The 16,214-nt window shown below is 56.3% G+C and overlaps 2 protein-coding genes across 4 annotated transcripts in view; one reads left to right on the top strand and one right to left on the bottom strand.

The window, feature by feature from the left end:
• Nucleotides 1-305: 305 nt before the first annotated feature.
• Nucleotides 306-10,985, top strand: GSS (glutathione synthetase). Of its 2 annotated transcripts, XM_041419288.1 has the most exons (13): nucleotides 306-393; nucleotides 845-980; nucleotides 2,069-2,214; nucleotides 3,441-3,516; nucleotides 4,334-4,473; nucleotides 4,588-4,704; nucleotides 4,925-5,005; nucleotides 5,279-5,356; nucleotides 6,937-7,003; nucleotides 7,595-7,789; nucleotides 8,156-8,237; nucleotides 8,552-8,741; nucleotides 9,368-10,985. In XM_041419288.1, exons 2-13 carry the CDS (start codon nucleotides 852-854, stop codon nucleotides 9,489-9,491), a joined length of 1,425 nt encoding a protein of 474 aa, XP_041275222.1. In that variant the 5' UTR covers nucleotides 306-393; nucleotides 845-851; the 3' UTR covers nucleotides 9,492-10,985. The 2 variants fall into 2 exon arrangements, with proteins under 2 accessions (XP_041275222.1, XP_041275223.1); XM_041419289.1 differs by lacking the exons at nucleotides 3,441-3,516; nucleotides 4,334-4,473.
• Nucleotides 10,986-11,443: 458 nt separating this feature from the next.
• Nucleotides 11,444-16,214, bottom strand: part of ACSS2 (acyl-CoA synthetase short chain family member 2) — a 31,134-nt gene continuing 26,363 nt past the window's right edge. For both annotated transcript variants that reach the window (XM_041419261.1, XM_041419260.1), the window contains 5 exons: nucleotides 16,006-16,114; nucleotides 15,797-15,865; nucleotides 14,512-14,688; nucleotides 13,720-13,794; nucleotides 11,444-13,205 (listed from right to left, as the gene is read on the bottom strand). In XM_041419261.1, coding sequence (XP_041275195.1) covers nucleotides 13,078-13,205; nucleotides 13,720-13,794; nucleotides 14,512-14,688; nucleotides 15,797-15,865; nucleotides 16,006-16,114 — 558 coding nt within the window. In that variant the 3' untranslated portion in view covers nucleotides 11,444-13,077. The remainder of the gene's footprint in view (nucleotides 13,206-13,719; nucleotides 13,795-14,511; nucleotides 14,689-15,796; nucleotides 15,866-16,005; nucleotides 16,115-16,214) is intronic.

Genomic DNA, 16,214 nt, shown 5'->3' on the forward strand with positions numbered 1-16,214 from the left:
CGAACACTGCACCAACCATTCCACGGCCCTGGGCCCCCAGCAGCTCTGGCCCCGAGCAGCCCCCGCACGCAGCAGTCGGATTTCACGAGCTGCAGCCCCACCGCCCTTGTCGCCCTCATGATGTCGCGACATGACGTCACGCCGCCGTGACACAACCCGGCGCGTGCGCGCTACGCGCTCCCGACGCGGCTCCTCCTCCTCCCGCCCCCGCTGCGCGGCATCGCACACGAGGGGCGCTTTCCCCACGCTGATTGGTTCATTGAGCTACCAATCTGCGTGAGGGGCGGAGCGAGGGGCGCGGCCCGTCCAATCACGGGGCGGTCCGCAGCGCCCGCACCGAGCGGCCGGAGCGGGTCCGGGCAGCGGAACCGGGGGCGTCGGGACGGCCCGGGGGTCAGTGAGGGGCTGGGAGGGACAGAGGGCTCGGGGGACAGGGGACAGCGGTGTGCCGAGGGCTGGGGCTCAGGGAACGGGAACCAGGAAGGGACCGGGGGTCGTGGGCCAGGGTCCGGGGTCAGGGCGCACTGACGGTCTGGGGACCGGGCGAGGGGACAGGGAGCGAGGGTGAGAGCACAGGGGCTGGGGACAGCCGGGGCTCAGGGCACAGGGGCTGGGGACAGCCGGGGCTCAGGGCACAGGGGCTGGGGACAGCCGGGGCTCAGGGCACAGGGGCCGGGGCTCAGGGCACAGGGGCTAGGGACAGCCGGGGCTCAGGGCACAGGGGCCGGGGACAGCCGGGGGCCGGGCACAGGGGCCGGGGCTCAGGGCACAGGGGCCGGGGACAGCCGGGGCCGGGCTCGGGCTGCGGGCCGGGCGCTGACGCCGTGCCGTGCCGTGCCCGCAGCGCTGCCATGGCCGCGGCCTGGCAGGACGTGGTGCGGGACGCGGCGGCCGTGCGGGACGCGGCGGCGGTGGCGGTGGACGCGGCGCTGCTGGCGGGGGTGCTGATGCGGACCGGCGAGCAGCCCAACGCCTCGGATGTGAGTGCGCAGCGCGGGGAGCAGCCGCCGCCCGTGCCCGCGGTCCCTGAGCCCTTGGCAAGGAGCGGCCCCCCAAGGGACAGCCTTCACTGGGGTACAGCTCACAGCACATCCCGATGATGAGCACAGCTCCCCAAGGGACAGCTCTGCCATACAGATTTCCTTTCCAAGGAGAGGGATAGATCTGGGAAGGTTTAGGAAGCTGCCTGTTGTAGTGCTGGGAGTTAATCCTTTTCCCAGCCTCTCACCACCCATATGAACCTTTGAACCAGAGGAGAGTGTCATGGAGGGGCCTCTGCTTTTGGCATGTTCCCAGCTACAGTCAGCCTTTGTCCCATAACTAGGGTGAGGTGACAGGGGTGGAGGTGACTGATGTGTGGGATTTGCCTCTGAGCAATCCCTGGTGGATGGCTGGGGTGGGAGGGCTCAGCCTGTTGGAGCAGAATGCCATGAGGGGTCTCAGAGCAAGAAGTGCCCCTGTGCGGGAGGGGTGGGACGCCATTGGGGAAGGGTCCCTGAGGGGCCTGGGCGCAAGCAGGCAGCTGGCAGGGGTGCAAGGAAGGAGGTGTCACCACAGCACTGCTCCCTGATGTCAGGTCAGGGCTCTGAGTGGTCTCCAAGGGGTGAGAGGAAGAGGGAGGAGAGGCAAAACACACTGCCAGTGTCCCTTGTTTCATGTAAAAATCCAGGAGAATTGGAAACTTCTCTGTGGACTTTGGGTGTGACCCCGTGCCTGAGATGTGGGATGGGCCAGGGCTCTGGAGCAGAGACAGGGATCAAAGTAAGAACCAGACAGCCAGAAGCCAGGTCTGGCAAATTGACTTTTTCTCTGCCCCTGAGAAGTTCTGGAGACAGTGCTGTGCAGTTCAGGGGGAGGCAGTCAGCCCAGCCCAGGCGCTGGAGCAGCAGTGCCCTGCTGGTGGTTCATAAAGCAGAACCTCAGGAGTGAGGAGTCAGCAGGGTTGAGGCCATGTGTCTGCCCTGCAGGGCTGGGGGTGCCTTCAGCCTTCAGCCAGGCAGAGGAAGCACCTCCTTGGCCCCTCTTGAGCTGCCCAGCCCTGACTGCTCTGCTGCATCCCTGCCTGCAGGAGGTGAATTATGCCCCCTTCACGCTGCTCCCGTCCGCAGTGCCACGGGCCTTGTTTGAGCAAGCCTACGCTGTCCAGCAGGATTTTAACCTGCTGGTGGATGCTGTCAGTCAAAACAAAGAATTCCTGGAGCAAACTCTGGCCAGGTAATGTTTTTGCATATTGCATTTTAATGAAATTTTTCAAATGTAAAGCCTTTATCACCCTTGTGACATCCCTGCCTTTCTGAGGCCTAGTTGGGCCCCAGAAAACAGGGCATCTGGCAAAGACCTGATTCCCTGCTATCATCTTCAACTTTGTCACTTTTTCAGGCTTGTGAATTCATACTTGTGAGCTTTTTAGCCCCTGAGCCTTAAATGCAAACCACTGGAGTCTTTGAGTCCTGGATTTAGGAGTCTCTTTTTGTCTTATTCTGCATCTGCCGGTGTCTGTCCAGTAACCACCAGCTCTGCTGCAGCAGTGATGAAAAGGAGGTGTCTGTTCTGTTTCCACACCCTCCATCAGTTACCTCCATGCCCTCTTTCCCAGCCACGAGCTCTGGCTGCAGGAGGACTGTCCAGCTCTGGCTCCTGGGTTCTGCTGAGTTTATCTGTGGCTATTGCCTGGGCTGGAGTGATCATTTGTTGCTCGTGATTGCGGGGCTGATGCTTCCACAAATCCCTCTTCCCTTCCCACTGCCTCTTCTGTGCTGCCTGTGCTCGTGCTGCTGCCTCTGGCACTGGGACAGAACAGAGGAGGCTGTTTTCCAGCATCCTTTTGTTCTGTTAAATCCTCACCCTTTGGAGCTGTTCCAGAGCTGGCTGCAGCCAGAGCTTGTGGGGACATGTTTGTACCTGTGGTTAAAGAATGCAGCACCTGGGGCTTGTGTGTGCTCAGGTGCCTGCCCTGTGCCAGGGCAGCTCACTGGAGGTGCTGTTCAGGATTTGGGGCCCTGAGGAAAAGCCAGATCTGCTCTAGTAGGGCCACAGTGTGTTGGATGTGAAGCCTGACAGGACAGGGGGATTAGATTAAGCTTGTGAAGCTTCTCTGAGCTGTGTGTGCAGGCCCAGAGAGACCTGTGGTTTCTTGCCTGAACCTGCAGAATTCTGCTGCATTTCTTTGCCTTTACTTGTCCATCTCTACCCTGCCAGTGAGTCACCTCTGCTCAGGAGGGCCTTTTTGTGGAGAGGCTGTGCTTGGCAAGCTGGGTTTGTGTTGTGGTTTTGGACTGAGCATTCATGGGGAGATGTTTCACAGTGCTACAGCACTTGGTTGAGCCCCAGCCCTGCTCTTTGCTGGAGAATGCCCCTACTAAGGGCTTTTTCTGCAGAATAGTTTTCTTGTTTGTCTGTGACAGCAGCAGGGGGCTGACGTGGTCTGTGTTTCTCTCTAGCACCATCAAGGTAGATGACTTCACAGCTCAACTCTTCAGAATCTACATGCAGGTTTTGGAGGAAGGCTTGGCTCAGGTACCTGGGCAGGGGATCCCAGTGGTCTGTGCCCCTTGGCATTGTGGTGGGTGTGCCTGGGCTCTGGCTGCAAGCTTTGGCACTGTGGACTCTGAGCTGTGCCAGGCTGGTCACGCCCTGCCCTGCAATGTCTTGTTGCAGCTGGTGAGCTCAGGACCTTGCCCTGTAGAACAGCTGAGCTCTTTGGTTGGTGCTGCTGGAAACAGCCTGGCCTGGAGAGGGAGGGTTTTGTGTGCTTTGTCTTTGTCCTCTGGGAGCCTCCGAGTGTGCAGGAACGTGTGTCTTGTTGGGACCTGCACTGGCCAGGCCATCCCTGCAGATCCCTGTTGGGACCTGCAGAAGGTCCTTTACTCTCAGAAGTGTTGGGAACTCCTCTGGAGCTCTGAGAGGGCTGTGGGCCCTGGGCAGGGGGCAGATCACCCAGATGTGTGACCTGCAGTGGTTTGTATTAAACTGAGGGTGACAGGACAAGAGGGAATGGCTTCAAACTGACACTGAATAGGTTTAGGTGAAATATTAGGAAATTTACTGTGCAGGTGGTAAGGTGATGGCACAGGTTGCCCAGAGAAGCTGTGGCTGTCCCATCCCTGAAAATATTCAAGCCCTGGTTGGACAGGGCTTGTAACAACTTGGTCTAGTGGAAGGGTCCCTGCCCACGGCAGGGGCTGGGATGAGGTGGTCTTTAAAATCCCTTCCAACCCAAACCACTCTGGGATTCTCTGACCGGATCTGCCCTGGGAGTATTTTGAAGCAAGGTCAGCAGAGGATTTGCAGTTAAAGGCAGCAGGAGACCCCAGCTCCCCTCCCTGTGTTCCAGACTGTAGTTTTGGGCATCAACCGCTCGGATTACATGTTTGACTGTGGGCTGGATGGCACAGCAGCTCTGAGGCAGATAGAAATAAACACCATTGCTGCCAGCTTCGGGGGGCTCACCTCCCGCACCGCCGACGTCCACAGGTAAGGAGCACCTCCCACTGCAGCAGCTGCACTGCGTGGCCCCTGTGCTCTCCAGGCTGCTCCCTTGATCCAGCTGGGCATGGACATGGCATTTACAGCATTTTTCTTCCACAGGTTGGTGTTGAAAGTGCTGGGGAAGAGTGAGGAGGCATCACAGCTGCTGGCCAACAACCCAGCGAAGGGGCTGGCCTTGGGAATTGCCAAAGCCTGGGAGCTCTATGGGTCCCAAAGGTAAGGAGCAGTGCAGGGAGCCTGAATCACAGAGATGGAGAGCTGTCCAGTTCAGGTGGAGTGATCTCAAAGAGTTGTGAGGAAGAGGGAGCCTGGGACGAGATGCTAAACACACTGCCAGTGTCCCTTGTTTCATGTAAAAATCCAGGAAAGCTGATGATCCAGCTAGGAGCATGTGGAGTGTTTATGGGTTTAATGATGTCCTTGGTATCTCTTCCAGAGCTGTGGTGATGTTTCTGGTGGAGGAAGTCCAGAGGAATATTTTTGATCAGCGTTGTGTAGAAAATGAGCTTTGGAACAGGTAAAGTTTGAATTTTCCTGAGATGGGAAAGAAAGAAGGTTATGGTTCAGTTTCTGATATGGAAAGCTGAGCAAACAGCTGGCAGATCATAGGAAACATAGGATGGGTTCCTAAACAGGGAGCTCTTTGGGCTGCGGGATTTCTCTGCCTCCATAGCACAAAGCCTGAGGCTGTATGTGAAGGAACCTACAAATCCTCCTTGCTGCAGCCAGAATTCCACCCATGATCTGCAGCCCTGTGCCCAGCCTGGTGACTCTTGGCTCCTCTTGGCAGGAACATCCGTGTGGTGAGGAAGCGGTTCCGGGATGTGTTTGAGCAGGGCTCCCTGGATGCCAGCAGGAGGCTGTATATGTGAGTATGAGCCAAGGTGCGCGCTCCTGCCGCCTCTCGGCCACACGGGGCTGGCAGCGGGAGCCCGCAGCCAAGGCTGCCTGCAAGAAGTGACTGAGGAAGCAGTTCTCTTCCATGCTCCGGGCTGCTGCTTCCTCTTGGAGCTGAGATGGCTTTGTGTTCATGGTGGTGAGATTTTGCAGACACACATCAGTGCCTTACAGCTGCAGTCATAATCTCCCTCCTTCAGCCTTCAGCCTTCATTGCTCTGGGGGATCTTTACCTCCTCCATGAAGGTCTGCTCTGAGCAGCCCTGGCTGTTTGAGAGGTTTCCACAGAGCCATTTCCTGTTTACTGTTCATGTGCTGCTCTGCCAGTGGGAGCTGGGCTGGGTTGTTAGTGCAGGAGGAGGAAGCATTCCATGTCCTTTGGGGATCTCTTGGGTTTGAACTCTCTGTGTCTTGCCCACTCCCTGTGGAGACCAGGACGGGAGAATCACAGGCTCCCAGCTGGTCCCAAGTGTGACGTTTGTCCTATTTCCAGGTAATATGCTGGTAGCTGTAAGAATCTAAGGGGAGGGATTCCTGTGAGGTGGAGTATGAACCTAAGAAAAGATGTGGTTTCATGACAGTGTTTTTTCTGTAGTGAGGCTGATTTTTGACCTTTGGGGTCTGTGCTGTGTTTAATTAATGAATATATTGTCATGGCTGGATAGTTGAGGGGAAAGTGTATCCCTTGTTCTTCCTCCTGAGCATCCTCCCCTGTCCCTGCTGGATACCTCCTGTCTGCCTGCCAGCAGCTCCCAGACCAAGTGCACAGTTTTGAGGCCAAAGCTTGGGTGTGTGGTGCTGCAGCTGTGCTGCCAGCTCAGCCCTGGCAGGCTGGTTTGGTGCCTCTCAGCTTGTTGAGCTGATGTCTTGCCTTGAATTGCCACAGGACCTTGTTCCCTCCAGCTTCAAGAATCAGAGAATCACAGAGCTGTTCAGGTTGGAAAAGACCTCTGAGAAAGAGTCCAACCTGTAACCCAGCACCACTGAACATGTCCCCAAGTGCCACAGCCTCACATCTTCTGGTCCCTCCACTGCCCTGAGCCACATGTCTTATTGCTTGACCACCTTTTCAGTGAAGAGATTTTCTACAGTCTAAACCTTCCATGGTGCAACTTGAGGGCATTTCCTCTCCTCCTGTCCCTGTTCCCTGGGAGCAGAGCTCGACACCCCCCGGCTGTCCCCTCCTGTCAGGAGCTGTGCAGAGCCACAAGGTCCCCCCTGAGCCTCCTTTTCTCCAGGCTGAGTCCCCCAGGCCAGCATGGGATTAAAAGCTGTTAAAAATGAGGTGCTTACCTCTCTGCAGAGCTGGGTGTCAGAATTATTGAGCCTTTGGTTAGAGCAGAGGTCGGGTGTCAGCTCCCTGTGTCTTGGGACAGGCTGAGCTGTGCTTCAGTGGAGGGGAGCTTGCAGTGTTCAGCTTGCTCTGGCACAGCCAGGCAGGAGCAGAGAGGCCAGAGGCCAAGGAGAAGGGGCAGGGGGCTGTGATCCCCTGGTGCTGGGATGGGGCAGGGCCTGGCCTGGCTCTGTGAGCACTTCTGGTTTCCATTCCAGGGACGGCCAGGAGGTCGCAGTGGTGTATTACAGAGAGGGCTACGTGCCCCAGGTCTACAACGAGCAGGTCAGTACCCACCTCCTGCCCCAGAAACCACCAGCTGGGCACTGCCCAGGGAGCTCCAAGTAATCCCAGGGGCAGCTGTCCTGTCTGGGATGGGGTCAGTTCTGCCTGGTATGGCTGAGAGCATGGGGAGGCTGTGGTTCCAGGGAGCAGGTGGGTGACCCTGCAGTAAGAAAAATGGGTGGCTTTTCTCCAGGGGGTCATCCCTTAGTGCAGCACTGAATTGTTTCTGTACAAATAGGGGTTAACATAGGTATGAGCACCTGCTTAAAGGTTTCAGACTTAGTGTACAGCTCACTCTGTGCTCTCCTAGCACGATCAGGCTGCAGGTAATAGCACAGAGCAGATCTTGCTGGTGTCTCGAGGTGGCAGTACTGGGCAAGCTGGGGAAGGTGCACACAGATTTGACTGTGCCACCCAGAGGTGGCGGGAAATTCATGTCTGCTTTTCTCTGGAATGCTACTCCCACCCCCTGTCCCTGCCAGCAGGCAGGGAGGAGACAAACCATATGTCGCTAACTGCACAGAAAAGAGCAAAGCAAACCTTTTGTGTGTTGTTCTCCCTCACGGCGTGGTTGCTCCTTCGCTGCCTCAGAACTGGGAGGCGCGGCTGCTGCTGGAGAGGTCCCGGGCAGTGAAGTGCCCTGACATTGCCACGCAGCTGGCGGGCACCAAGAAGGTGCAGCAGGAGCTCAGCAGGCCAGGGACGCTGGAGAAGCTGCTGCCCGGCCACCCCGAGGCCGTCGCTCGGATCAGAGCCACCTTTGCAGGACTCTACTCCCTGGATGAGGTGAGTGGGAGCGGGGCTGGAGCAGGAAGGGACATGCACACCTGTGCTCTTAGCAAAGCCCTCTCTTCTTCTCAAGCAGTGGTCCTTGGGGAATTTGTTGGTGCCTCTGCTCAGAGGGATCTGCTGAGGAGCACCTGCTGCTCCTTGGTGTTTTGTTCACAAAATCATTTAGGTTGGAAAAGCCCTCCAAGATCAGAGTCCAGCCTTTGACCAAACACCACATTATCAACTAGACCATGGCACTGAGTGCCACATTCCATCATTCCTTGAACACCTCCAGGGGTGGTGACTCCATCCAGCTCATTCCCATGTGAAACCACCCTGTCCATGAGGAAATTATTCCCTGTTTCCATCCTTTCCTACCAGGGTGAAGAGGGTGACAGAATGGCTGCCACAGCCATCGCTCACCCCGACCGCTTCGTGCTGAAGCCTCAGCGTGAAGGTGGAGGTATGAGCTGGGCTGTGGAGGTGTGAGCCCTGGGGGCTTCCATTGTGGTTTGTGCTGTATTTGGGACAGGCACGAGCTCTGTGCCAGCTCCTGGTCTTGTGCTGAGGGATAAAGGGTGGCTTGTGGCTACTCATAGCCATGGAGACTAGTCCTGCTCCTGGAGGAGCTCCCAAGTCCCTGGTGCTGGGTGTGGAGAGCCCAGGCAGCACCTGGGGAGACAAAGGCTGGGTTATTTGGGCTGCCAGGGCCACAGGGCTGGGGCCAGGGGCTTCTGCTGGCCTGGAAGGGCTTGATGTGCTGGTTTTGTTTGCCAGGGAACAACCTCTATGGTGAAGAGCTCAGGGAGGTTCTGCAGAAGATCAAAGACAGCCCTGAGAGAACCTCCTACATCTTGATGGATAAGATCAAACCCCAGCCAGCACTGAATTACCTGCTGAGGGCTCACAGTCCCCTCCGAGTGTCCGAGTGCATCTCCGAGCTCGGCATCTTTGGTGTCTATGTCAGGTGAGGAGTGTGCTTGTGTTCCAGGGCAGTTCCCTGCTCCTGACGTGGAGCAGGAGCATTTTGCCCTCTGTGCAGCCCAAGCACAGCCATAGGACAGATGTCTGGGGATGTGCAGGTGCAGGGGACAGATGTGGCCATTCAGTCTGTGCCCCTGGGAGCAGCTCTGAGCACATGTGCACGTGCTGATCTGCAGCTCTGAACCTGCTGCCACACGAGCTGTTGGAAAACCACAGGGCTGGTGCTGGCAGTTACTGGTGTAATGGGATCTTGGGCTCGATGTGTCTCATCCCTGATTTCGGGGAGCACTTCTGGGGTTCTGGGTGCAGCCCCATGTGTGGTTTTTCTGAAGCCCTGGTGATCTCTGAAAGGCCTAATGCCTGTCCAACCCTAAGAGGATCTGCTTTTGTTGAAAACCCTCATAGGCCACGTTTCCATAGGGTATAAATTAAAGTCCTTTTCACACAGTTTTGGGAACAAAGGTGCTCTGGCAGCATTCAGCTCCTGGCACTGCCCATTTAACTGCCACGTTATCCCTGTGTGCTGACAGGGAAGGTGCATCCTGCTGCCCCAGAGAGCTGGCAGGAGCTCTGTGCTCTGCAGGGGCTCAGTGTCCCTCTCCTTTGCAGGCAGGGCAGGGAGCTGGTGCTGAACCAGGCCGCCGGGCACCTGCTGCGCACCAAGGCCACGGAGCACGCGGACGGCGGCGTGGCAGCCGGGGTGGCCGTGCTGGACACGCCGTTCCTGGTGTGAGGAGCCACAGCCCCACCCTCCTCTCTGCTGCCTCAAGAGCTGATCTGCCCCAGGGATTTCTCCTTAGGGTGCTTGCTGAGGTCCGGCCGCTGGAGGCTGTGAGGAGGGACTGTGTGATGCAGCTGCTCAGAGGTCCTGGGTGCCAGCCCCAGCTTCTTCTGGTGATTCCCCCTCCAGGAAGAAGGATTCCCTTGCTCTGCCTGCTCAGGGGGCCCTGCCCTGGGCACAGCCTAGCTGTGACTCCCAGGACTGCAGGGTTCTGGATGTTCCCTTGGGGCCTGGCCTGGGGGCAGGGGGATATGGAGCAAAGGTGCCACTAGAAGCCTTTGTGCTGCTCCCACCTCTGAGCTCCTTATGCTGCATGGTTTCTGGAGACATACACAGCCTAAGGAATGAGAGGAGAAAGGTGGATGGGCAAGTATCAGCCTTTATCTTCATCCAGTGCCTCAGTGCTCTCCAGCTTAAAGAGGAGAGCCCAGCTCCACGCACCATGGCCCCTCCTTCCCATGCTGCTGCTATCCTGACTTCTGTTTTCCCCTGTGCCTGAGGATCCTCAGGGTTCCCGCACCAGGCACAGCTGCCCTGGGTAATTTGCCCAAGGGCCTCTTGCTTTTGCTTTGCCCAACTCCTGTTTTATTTTACTGGGTGTCTCTGTGCCACACAGGGCAGGCAGCAATGCAGGGACCAGGGCAGGCTCCTGCTGCCTCCTGCAGCCCTGTCCAACAGATCTCCACAGGCTGGTGTAAGAATCCCTCAGAGATGGAGGCAGCTCTCAAGACAGCAGTGAATTGGAGCTTTGTGTGTGTTGATAAATCCCAAAGCACTCTGGATTTGTGCCAGTGCATCCCACTGCAAATCAAATACTGAGCATCTTCCTGCCAGGGAGCCCCAGCCTTGGGAATGCTCCTGCTGAGACTGAGAGCTCTGTGGTGAGGAAGTGAAGGAATTGCAGGGGAGGCTGGGCAGCGCAGCCCCAGCTCCCAGCACCTTACTCTGGGACCAGCACCAGCAGAGGGGGAGACTCCCTCCAGGTTTTATGGATCAGTGGGAACAGCGCAGCAGTGGAGGGGTGTGGGCTCTCCTGCTCAAGGTCTTCTGCCTCTTCCTCCAGCCCCTTCCCTCCTCAGCCCTGAAAGCTGCACCTTTCTGGCAGCGAAGAGCCCGGGCAGCCTCAGCCCAGCCCTGTCAGTTACACAGAACCAGCACAGAGGCAGAATTCCTGCAGAATGGATGTGCTGAGTGGCAGAACCAGCACAAAGGCAGAATTCCTGCAGAGCGGATGTGCTGAGTGACAGAAGCAGCACAAAGGCAGAATTCCTGCAGACTGGGTGTGCTGACAGCCCTGCTGGCTCTTTGCTGCTGTGGCATCAATCACCAATCGGTCACCTGGGAAACTGCTCCTTTCTCCAAGTGTGACTGAAACTGGGCTTCCTGGGTGTTTTGTTGGGGGATTGATTACCCCAAGCCAGAGATTAAAAGGAATGTGCAATCTGACTGCTGTTTGTGCCAGGTTTGTCCGAGCCCAGGGGTACAGCTGGCCAGCTGTGCAAAGATCCATGGCTGTGCCTGGAGGGGGACTGGGCCTGGGGTGGAGGTGAGGCAGCCCTGAGCTGTGCTGGCAGCCCTGAGCCTCCTCACCCAGCTCCCTGGAACCAGTGCTGCATGACGGGGTTGGTGACACGGGGGTGTCACACTGCCTTGTGCTTTCCATGAGCCTTGGAGCAGCACTGGCTGGAGACCAGGGAGAAACTGAGGCACGGGCTGCAGCCCTGGAGCCAGCACAGCCAGCCACAGTAAATCCCAGTCCATGGAAAAACATCATGCTGGCAGGAACCTGCCCCTCTTCATCCCAAAAGCCAGTCCTGGTTTCTGGCAAGGCCACTCCAACTGCACTGAGCACCCTGGACTCAACAGCACACAAACACCCATGACCCCCACACACTCCAAGCCTGTTTCCATTTTGTTTTCTTGAATTTTATTCCATTTTGCATTAAATTCTCGCTGTTTTCCAGCCAAAATTACATAGCTGACAAAGAGTAACAGGAGGAACGATGATGTAGGAATCCTTGTCACCAAGGTGGCACAATCCAGTGGTACAGAGCTGTGGGGGCACATGGGACACAGGCAGGCACCAAGGTTACAGGTGACACAGGTGCTGTGCCAGTGAGAGCAGCAGGTAACAAGTGAGATTTGGGACTTGGCCAACAGCCCAGCGGAGCACCCCAACCCCTGCCCTGAGCACGCTGACCCAGAGGCAGCTGCCCCTTCTTTCCAGCCCCAAGTCAGCTCAGGTTGCAGGTAATCCCTGGCCACTGGCACTCCCCAAAACAGCTGTCGCGGCAAGTTTTAAAGCCCAGTTCTCCTTTGGTTTAAGTGCAAAATCAAACAGTTCACATGCAGGTTTCATAGAGACATTGCAAAGGAGGTATGAGCCCCAGCTCAGCCCTGGCTGGAGCTAAAGGTCCTTCACTGGAGGAAGGATGGCTTTGGCAGGACCCTGGTGGTGGTCAAGGCTCTTGGGGAAAAGGTTTGTGGGCCTTTAGCTCTCATCATCCTTAAGCCATGTCAGATTTAAGCAAACACTGACTTTAAATATCTCCCACCAGTTTTTCCTAATGAGGAATTGAGTAGGACTCTCCCAGCCCTGCCTGCCTTGGTTTCTCTGCTGTAGCAGTGCTCATGGTGCCATGAGAAAGGTGCCTCTGCCTGGCTCCATTTCCTCTCCATCCGTTGTAACAACTCCCAGTCCTCCCCCAGGACACAGAAGGAGCATCCAGCTGCTCCAGCTGTGGGCTGGTGCAGCAGGGCTGGAGGAACCAGGGCTCCATGGAACATGTCACACCAAGGCTTCTCCCTTCCTGGCTCCCTGTGGTGTCCATGGCCAGTGAAGGACCCTGGACTGGGGACAATGCACCAGCTGGCACAACACAGTGAGGAAGCAGCAGATCTTGGTATCAGATTGCCCCAAAAAACCTGTTTAAAGCCCAGAGCTCCCGGCAGCCCTGCCCCACTCCCCTAGAGGCTCCAGGAAGCTGTGCTAGCAGCAGGCCAGTGGATGCAGGGTGAGCACAGCTGTGCAGTGATGATGTGGCTGCTGCAGTGCTCCTGCAGCTTGCAGCACTCCAAGCACAAAAGGAAGCTCAGCTGCTCCGTGGGCAGTGGTGATGCCCCTCCCAGGCCTGCCTGCATTGAGTAACTCCAGCATCACTTCCCCTCCAGCCCCCAAAGCTCCTTCCCACTGTGCACAAGGTGCCAGGGCCCCTCCAGACATAAAGTAAATTAACACCCTCTCCCCCACCCCCCCAATTAAATTAAAATCAAGAACGAGGTGCTGAAAAGGGAGGAGGACAAGTCCCTCTGTGCACCAGGCTGACCCTCAGATGTGTGACATCCATCTGGAACACGACAGACACCTCATCCAGGGCACGGGCACGGCCTCTCCAGAGCCAGACTCTCCTCGTTCCTACGATTGGTACATTCAATTCAACAGGTGAAGGTTTCCTTCAGGGCAGGCAGCAGCTGTTGGAGGGACCTGCTCATCAGGTGCCACTGCCACTGTTCTGCTCAGCAGGGACAGGTCCTGCTGCTACTGCTTAGTGTCACATCTGCTGTTGAAAAGGTGTGTGATGATGCCCGGGTCTGCCAAGGTGGAGATGTCCCCCAGATCGTGGTCATTTTTGGCAATCTTCCTCAAAATCCGTCTGGTGATCTTTCCTGTAGTGACAGCCAAGAAAGGGAAGCAGGAGTCAGAATGCCAGAATGGTCTGGGTTGGAAGGGACCTTAAAGATCATCTCCTTCCAACCCCCTGCTATGGGCAAGAACAGCTTCCACTATCCCAGGTTCCAATCTCCACAAGCCCCATCCAACCTGGCCTTGGACACTTCAGGGGCAGCCCCAGCTTCTCTGGGCACCCTGTGCCAGGGCCTCCCACCCTCACAGGGTACAATTCCTTCCTTAAGTCTATTTAATCTACACCTGCCTTCCACCAGTTTAAAACCATCATCCCTTGTCCTTCATTATCTGTCCATATAAAAAGTCCCTCTCCACAGGAGTCAGGATCTCTTCAGCATCCTTAGCAGAAGTGGGAAGTACCAGACCTGCACATCCTGCTCGCCCTGAGCTTGTACCTCCCCTAATCTGAGCAGCCCTGGACAAGCAGAGCAGGGCTGATCGACTTCCACTGGCAGGAACCATCCAGTCCTCCCCAGCACCACCCCTGGAACTCACCTGAGCGGGTTTTGGGCAGGCTGGGGGCGTACTGGATGTAATCAGGTGTTGCTATGGGCCCAATTTTTTCTCTGACTGCAAAAAAGAGATTTTCATTGCAGGGATGAGGAGAAGCCACACATCCTTTCCATGACAGAAGAACAGAAGGTTAAGACACAGCCCAGCTCCTGGGACACCTGGCAGGGCAGTGCCTGGGGCTGCTACACCTGAGCCTCCACACGGTGGAAGGGGACAGCAAGACCTGCAATGCCAGCAGGGCCAGAAGCACAGCTCCCCAACAGTGAGAGTACTCGTTTTTTCACTCCCTCCATCTTCCAGACACCTCCCTAACAGCTACAACCAGCACCATGACCATTTTGACAGAGCAAGGATTGATTCAAATTCACTCTTGGGTTCCTCCAGAGAAGAAGCTGCCACAGGTTTGTTTCATGTATTCAATACTGCAGTTTGCAGTGAAACAAAACTCCTTGAGAGCAGAGCACCCTAAAGGAACCCCATGATCCTCTCAGGATGTCCCAGTCTGCCAGGGAGAGCCCTGCTGCAAACAAAAGCCTGCTGAGCACCCCAGTCCCTCACAGGGCTGCCAGCTCCCAGAGGCAGAGATGGCATCACATGAGCAGCCAAAGGCTGGGAGAACTAATTTTAGTCTTTGTTAGCCGTGCTCTGTAATCAAGAGGCACCTTGTGGCAGTTGTCCACGCTGCATTCCCCAGACCAGGCAAGCACCCAAGCCTTTAACCCCTCCAGCACCTGTCCTCCCCCTGCCTGCTCCCCAATATTTGGCTGTTGCTACCTTGTTTTTTGAGCTCATCTGTGAGGTTCTTGGTGAACTCGTGGCCCTCTCTCAGGGTCACAAAGCAGTAGAGGCACTCGCCCTTCAGGGAGTGGGGGTGGCTGACCACGGCAGCCTCGGCCACCGCCGGGTGCTCCACCAGGGCTGACTCCACCTCCGCCGTGCTCAGCAAGTGGCCTGCAAACAAGGGGGAGACAAAGCATTACAGACTTGCAGGAAGAGGCCTCAGGCTGTAAAAGGCCCTAAAATACAGATTTGAGAGCATCAGTTTGATGTGCTTAGGAAAGGACAACAGCTGGAGAGTGAAACTCATTTCCGCAGTGCTCTTGGAAGCTGCCAGGTGTCACTCACCTGCAGAAGCCACCTCCCTTGGCTGTTCCCTCTCCCTCCTTTCAGGAACAGATCATGAACAGTTCACAGTGATGCCTTTCCAAGGCACAGGCTGAGGAGGAGCTGGATTTGGCAAGAGGAGACCTGCCCACATGGTCAGCCAGAAGGTGCAGAGGAAGAGGCTGGATCTGCAGAGTCCAGGCTCCAGCCCAGTGCTGAGGGCAGGGGCAGTGGCACTCCATGTCTTGGGGCAGGGGCACAACTCAGTCCTGCACACCTCTGCTCCTGTACCTGTGCTCTGACATTCCACTCCAGCACTGTCACAGAAAGCCACAGGAAAGTGGTCAACTCCCAGAATGATCAGTTGGTGGAGAACCAGGCACTGCTGGTCAGGTGAAAGGATCTAATCTGACCCAGGGACAAGTAAAGCAGCACCTCAGAACCAGCAGGACACACTTGGAGGATACAGGCTCCAGGAAAGGAGGGAGGGAACTATTAAATAGAGTACATGGAAAATGATGGGCTGAGAAGCAGCTGAATCTCAAATACTTGGTCGAGAGAGGTGAAAGAATCTTCAGAGCTCTGAGCAGCCTGATCCAGCTTTGAGGTGAGCCCTCCATGGAGCAGCAGGTTGGATTAGCAACCCCATGGTCCTGCCCAAACTCTGTGATTCCCTGTGGCCCAGAGATGCCCTGGCTAGTTACAGAAAGTTCCCTGCCTCCAAGGTTTTGTCTCCAAGGAAAATGGTGCAGGAAGTCACCAAGTCATGGGCTTGTGTGTCCCTGAAATAACCCTGACCCAGAAACAGGATCCACCTTGAGGACAAGTTGCTGAGCAGAATCACAAGTGTAAAACCATCCCCATAAAGCAGGTGGCTTTTGAAATGGATGTAGAAATGTCAAAAAGCAAGGTGTCACAAAGCACATTGGTCCCCACAGAAGACAAAACTTCTTACCAGAAACATTCAACATGTCATCAATTCTCCCTGTGATCCAGTAATAACCATCTTTATCTCTTCTGCAACCTAAAAATAGCCAGAAATGAGTGTGAGGCAGCAGTGCCAGCCCTCGGAGCAACTGATAAGGGATCCTGAGGGCAGGACAGGGCAAGATTTCCACTGCTGTCCCCAGGCCCCTGTGACCACAGCAGCCTGGACCCCCTTACCATCGCCTGTCACGTAGTACCCAGGGAACTTCTTGAAGTAAATGGTTTCGAACTGCTGGTGCTTTCCGTAGAGCGTGCGCATGATCCCTGGCCAGGGCTGCTTAAACACCTGCGGGTGAGACACACCCAGTGAGAGCCAAAGCAACAACCCAGGTCTGCACCACAGGGACAGAGATGTCAGAGACAGCCATGAGCAGCACTCAGACACC

This window comes from Onychostruthus taczanowskii, unplaced genomic scaffold, assembly GCF_017590055.1.
Source record: "Onychostruthus taczanowskii isolate IOZ18803 unplaced genomic scaffold, ASM1759005v1 scaffold60, whole genome shotgun sequence".
Lineage (NCBI taxonomy): Eukaryota > Metazoa > Chordata > Aves > Passeriformes > Passeridae > Onychostruthus > Onychostruthus taczanowskii.

What these genes read in the sequence shown, in the direction of transcription:
- GSS (XM_041419288.1), top strand. Translation starts at nt 852, where the DNA reads ATGGCCGCGGCCTGGCAGGACGTGGTGCGGGACGCGGCGGCCGTGCGG. An exon ending in GAGCTCTATGGGTCCCAAAG is followed by an intron (nt 4,705 to 4,924) that starts GTAAGGAGCAGT and finishes TATCTCTTCCAG; the next exon opens with AGCTGTGGTGATGTTTCTGG. An exon ending in CCCAGGTCTACAACGAGCAG is followed by an intron (nt 7,004 to 7,594) that starts GTCAGTACCCAC and finishes TCGCTGCCTCAG; the next exon opens with AACTGGGAGGCGCGGCTGCT.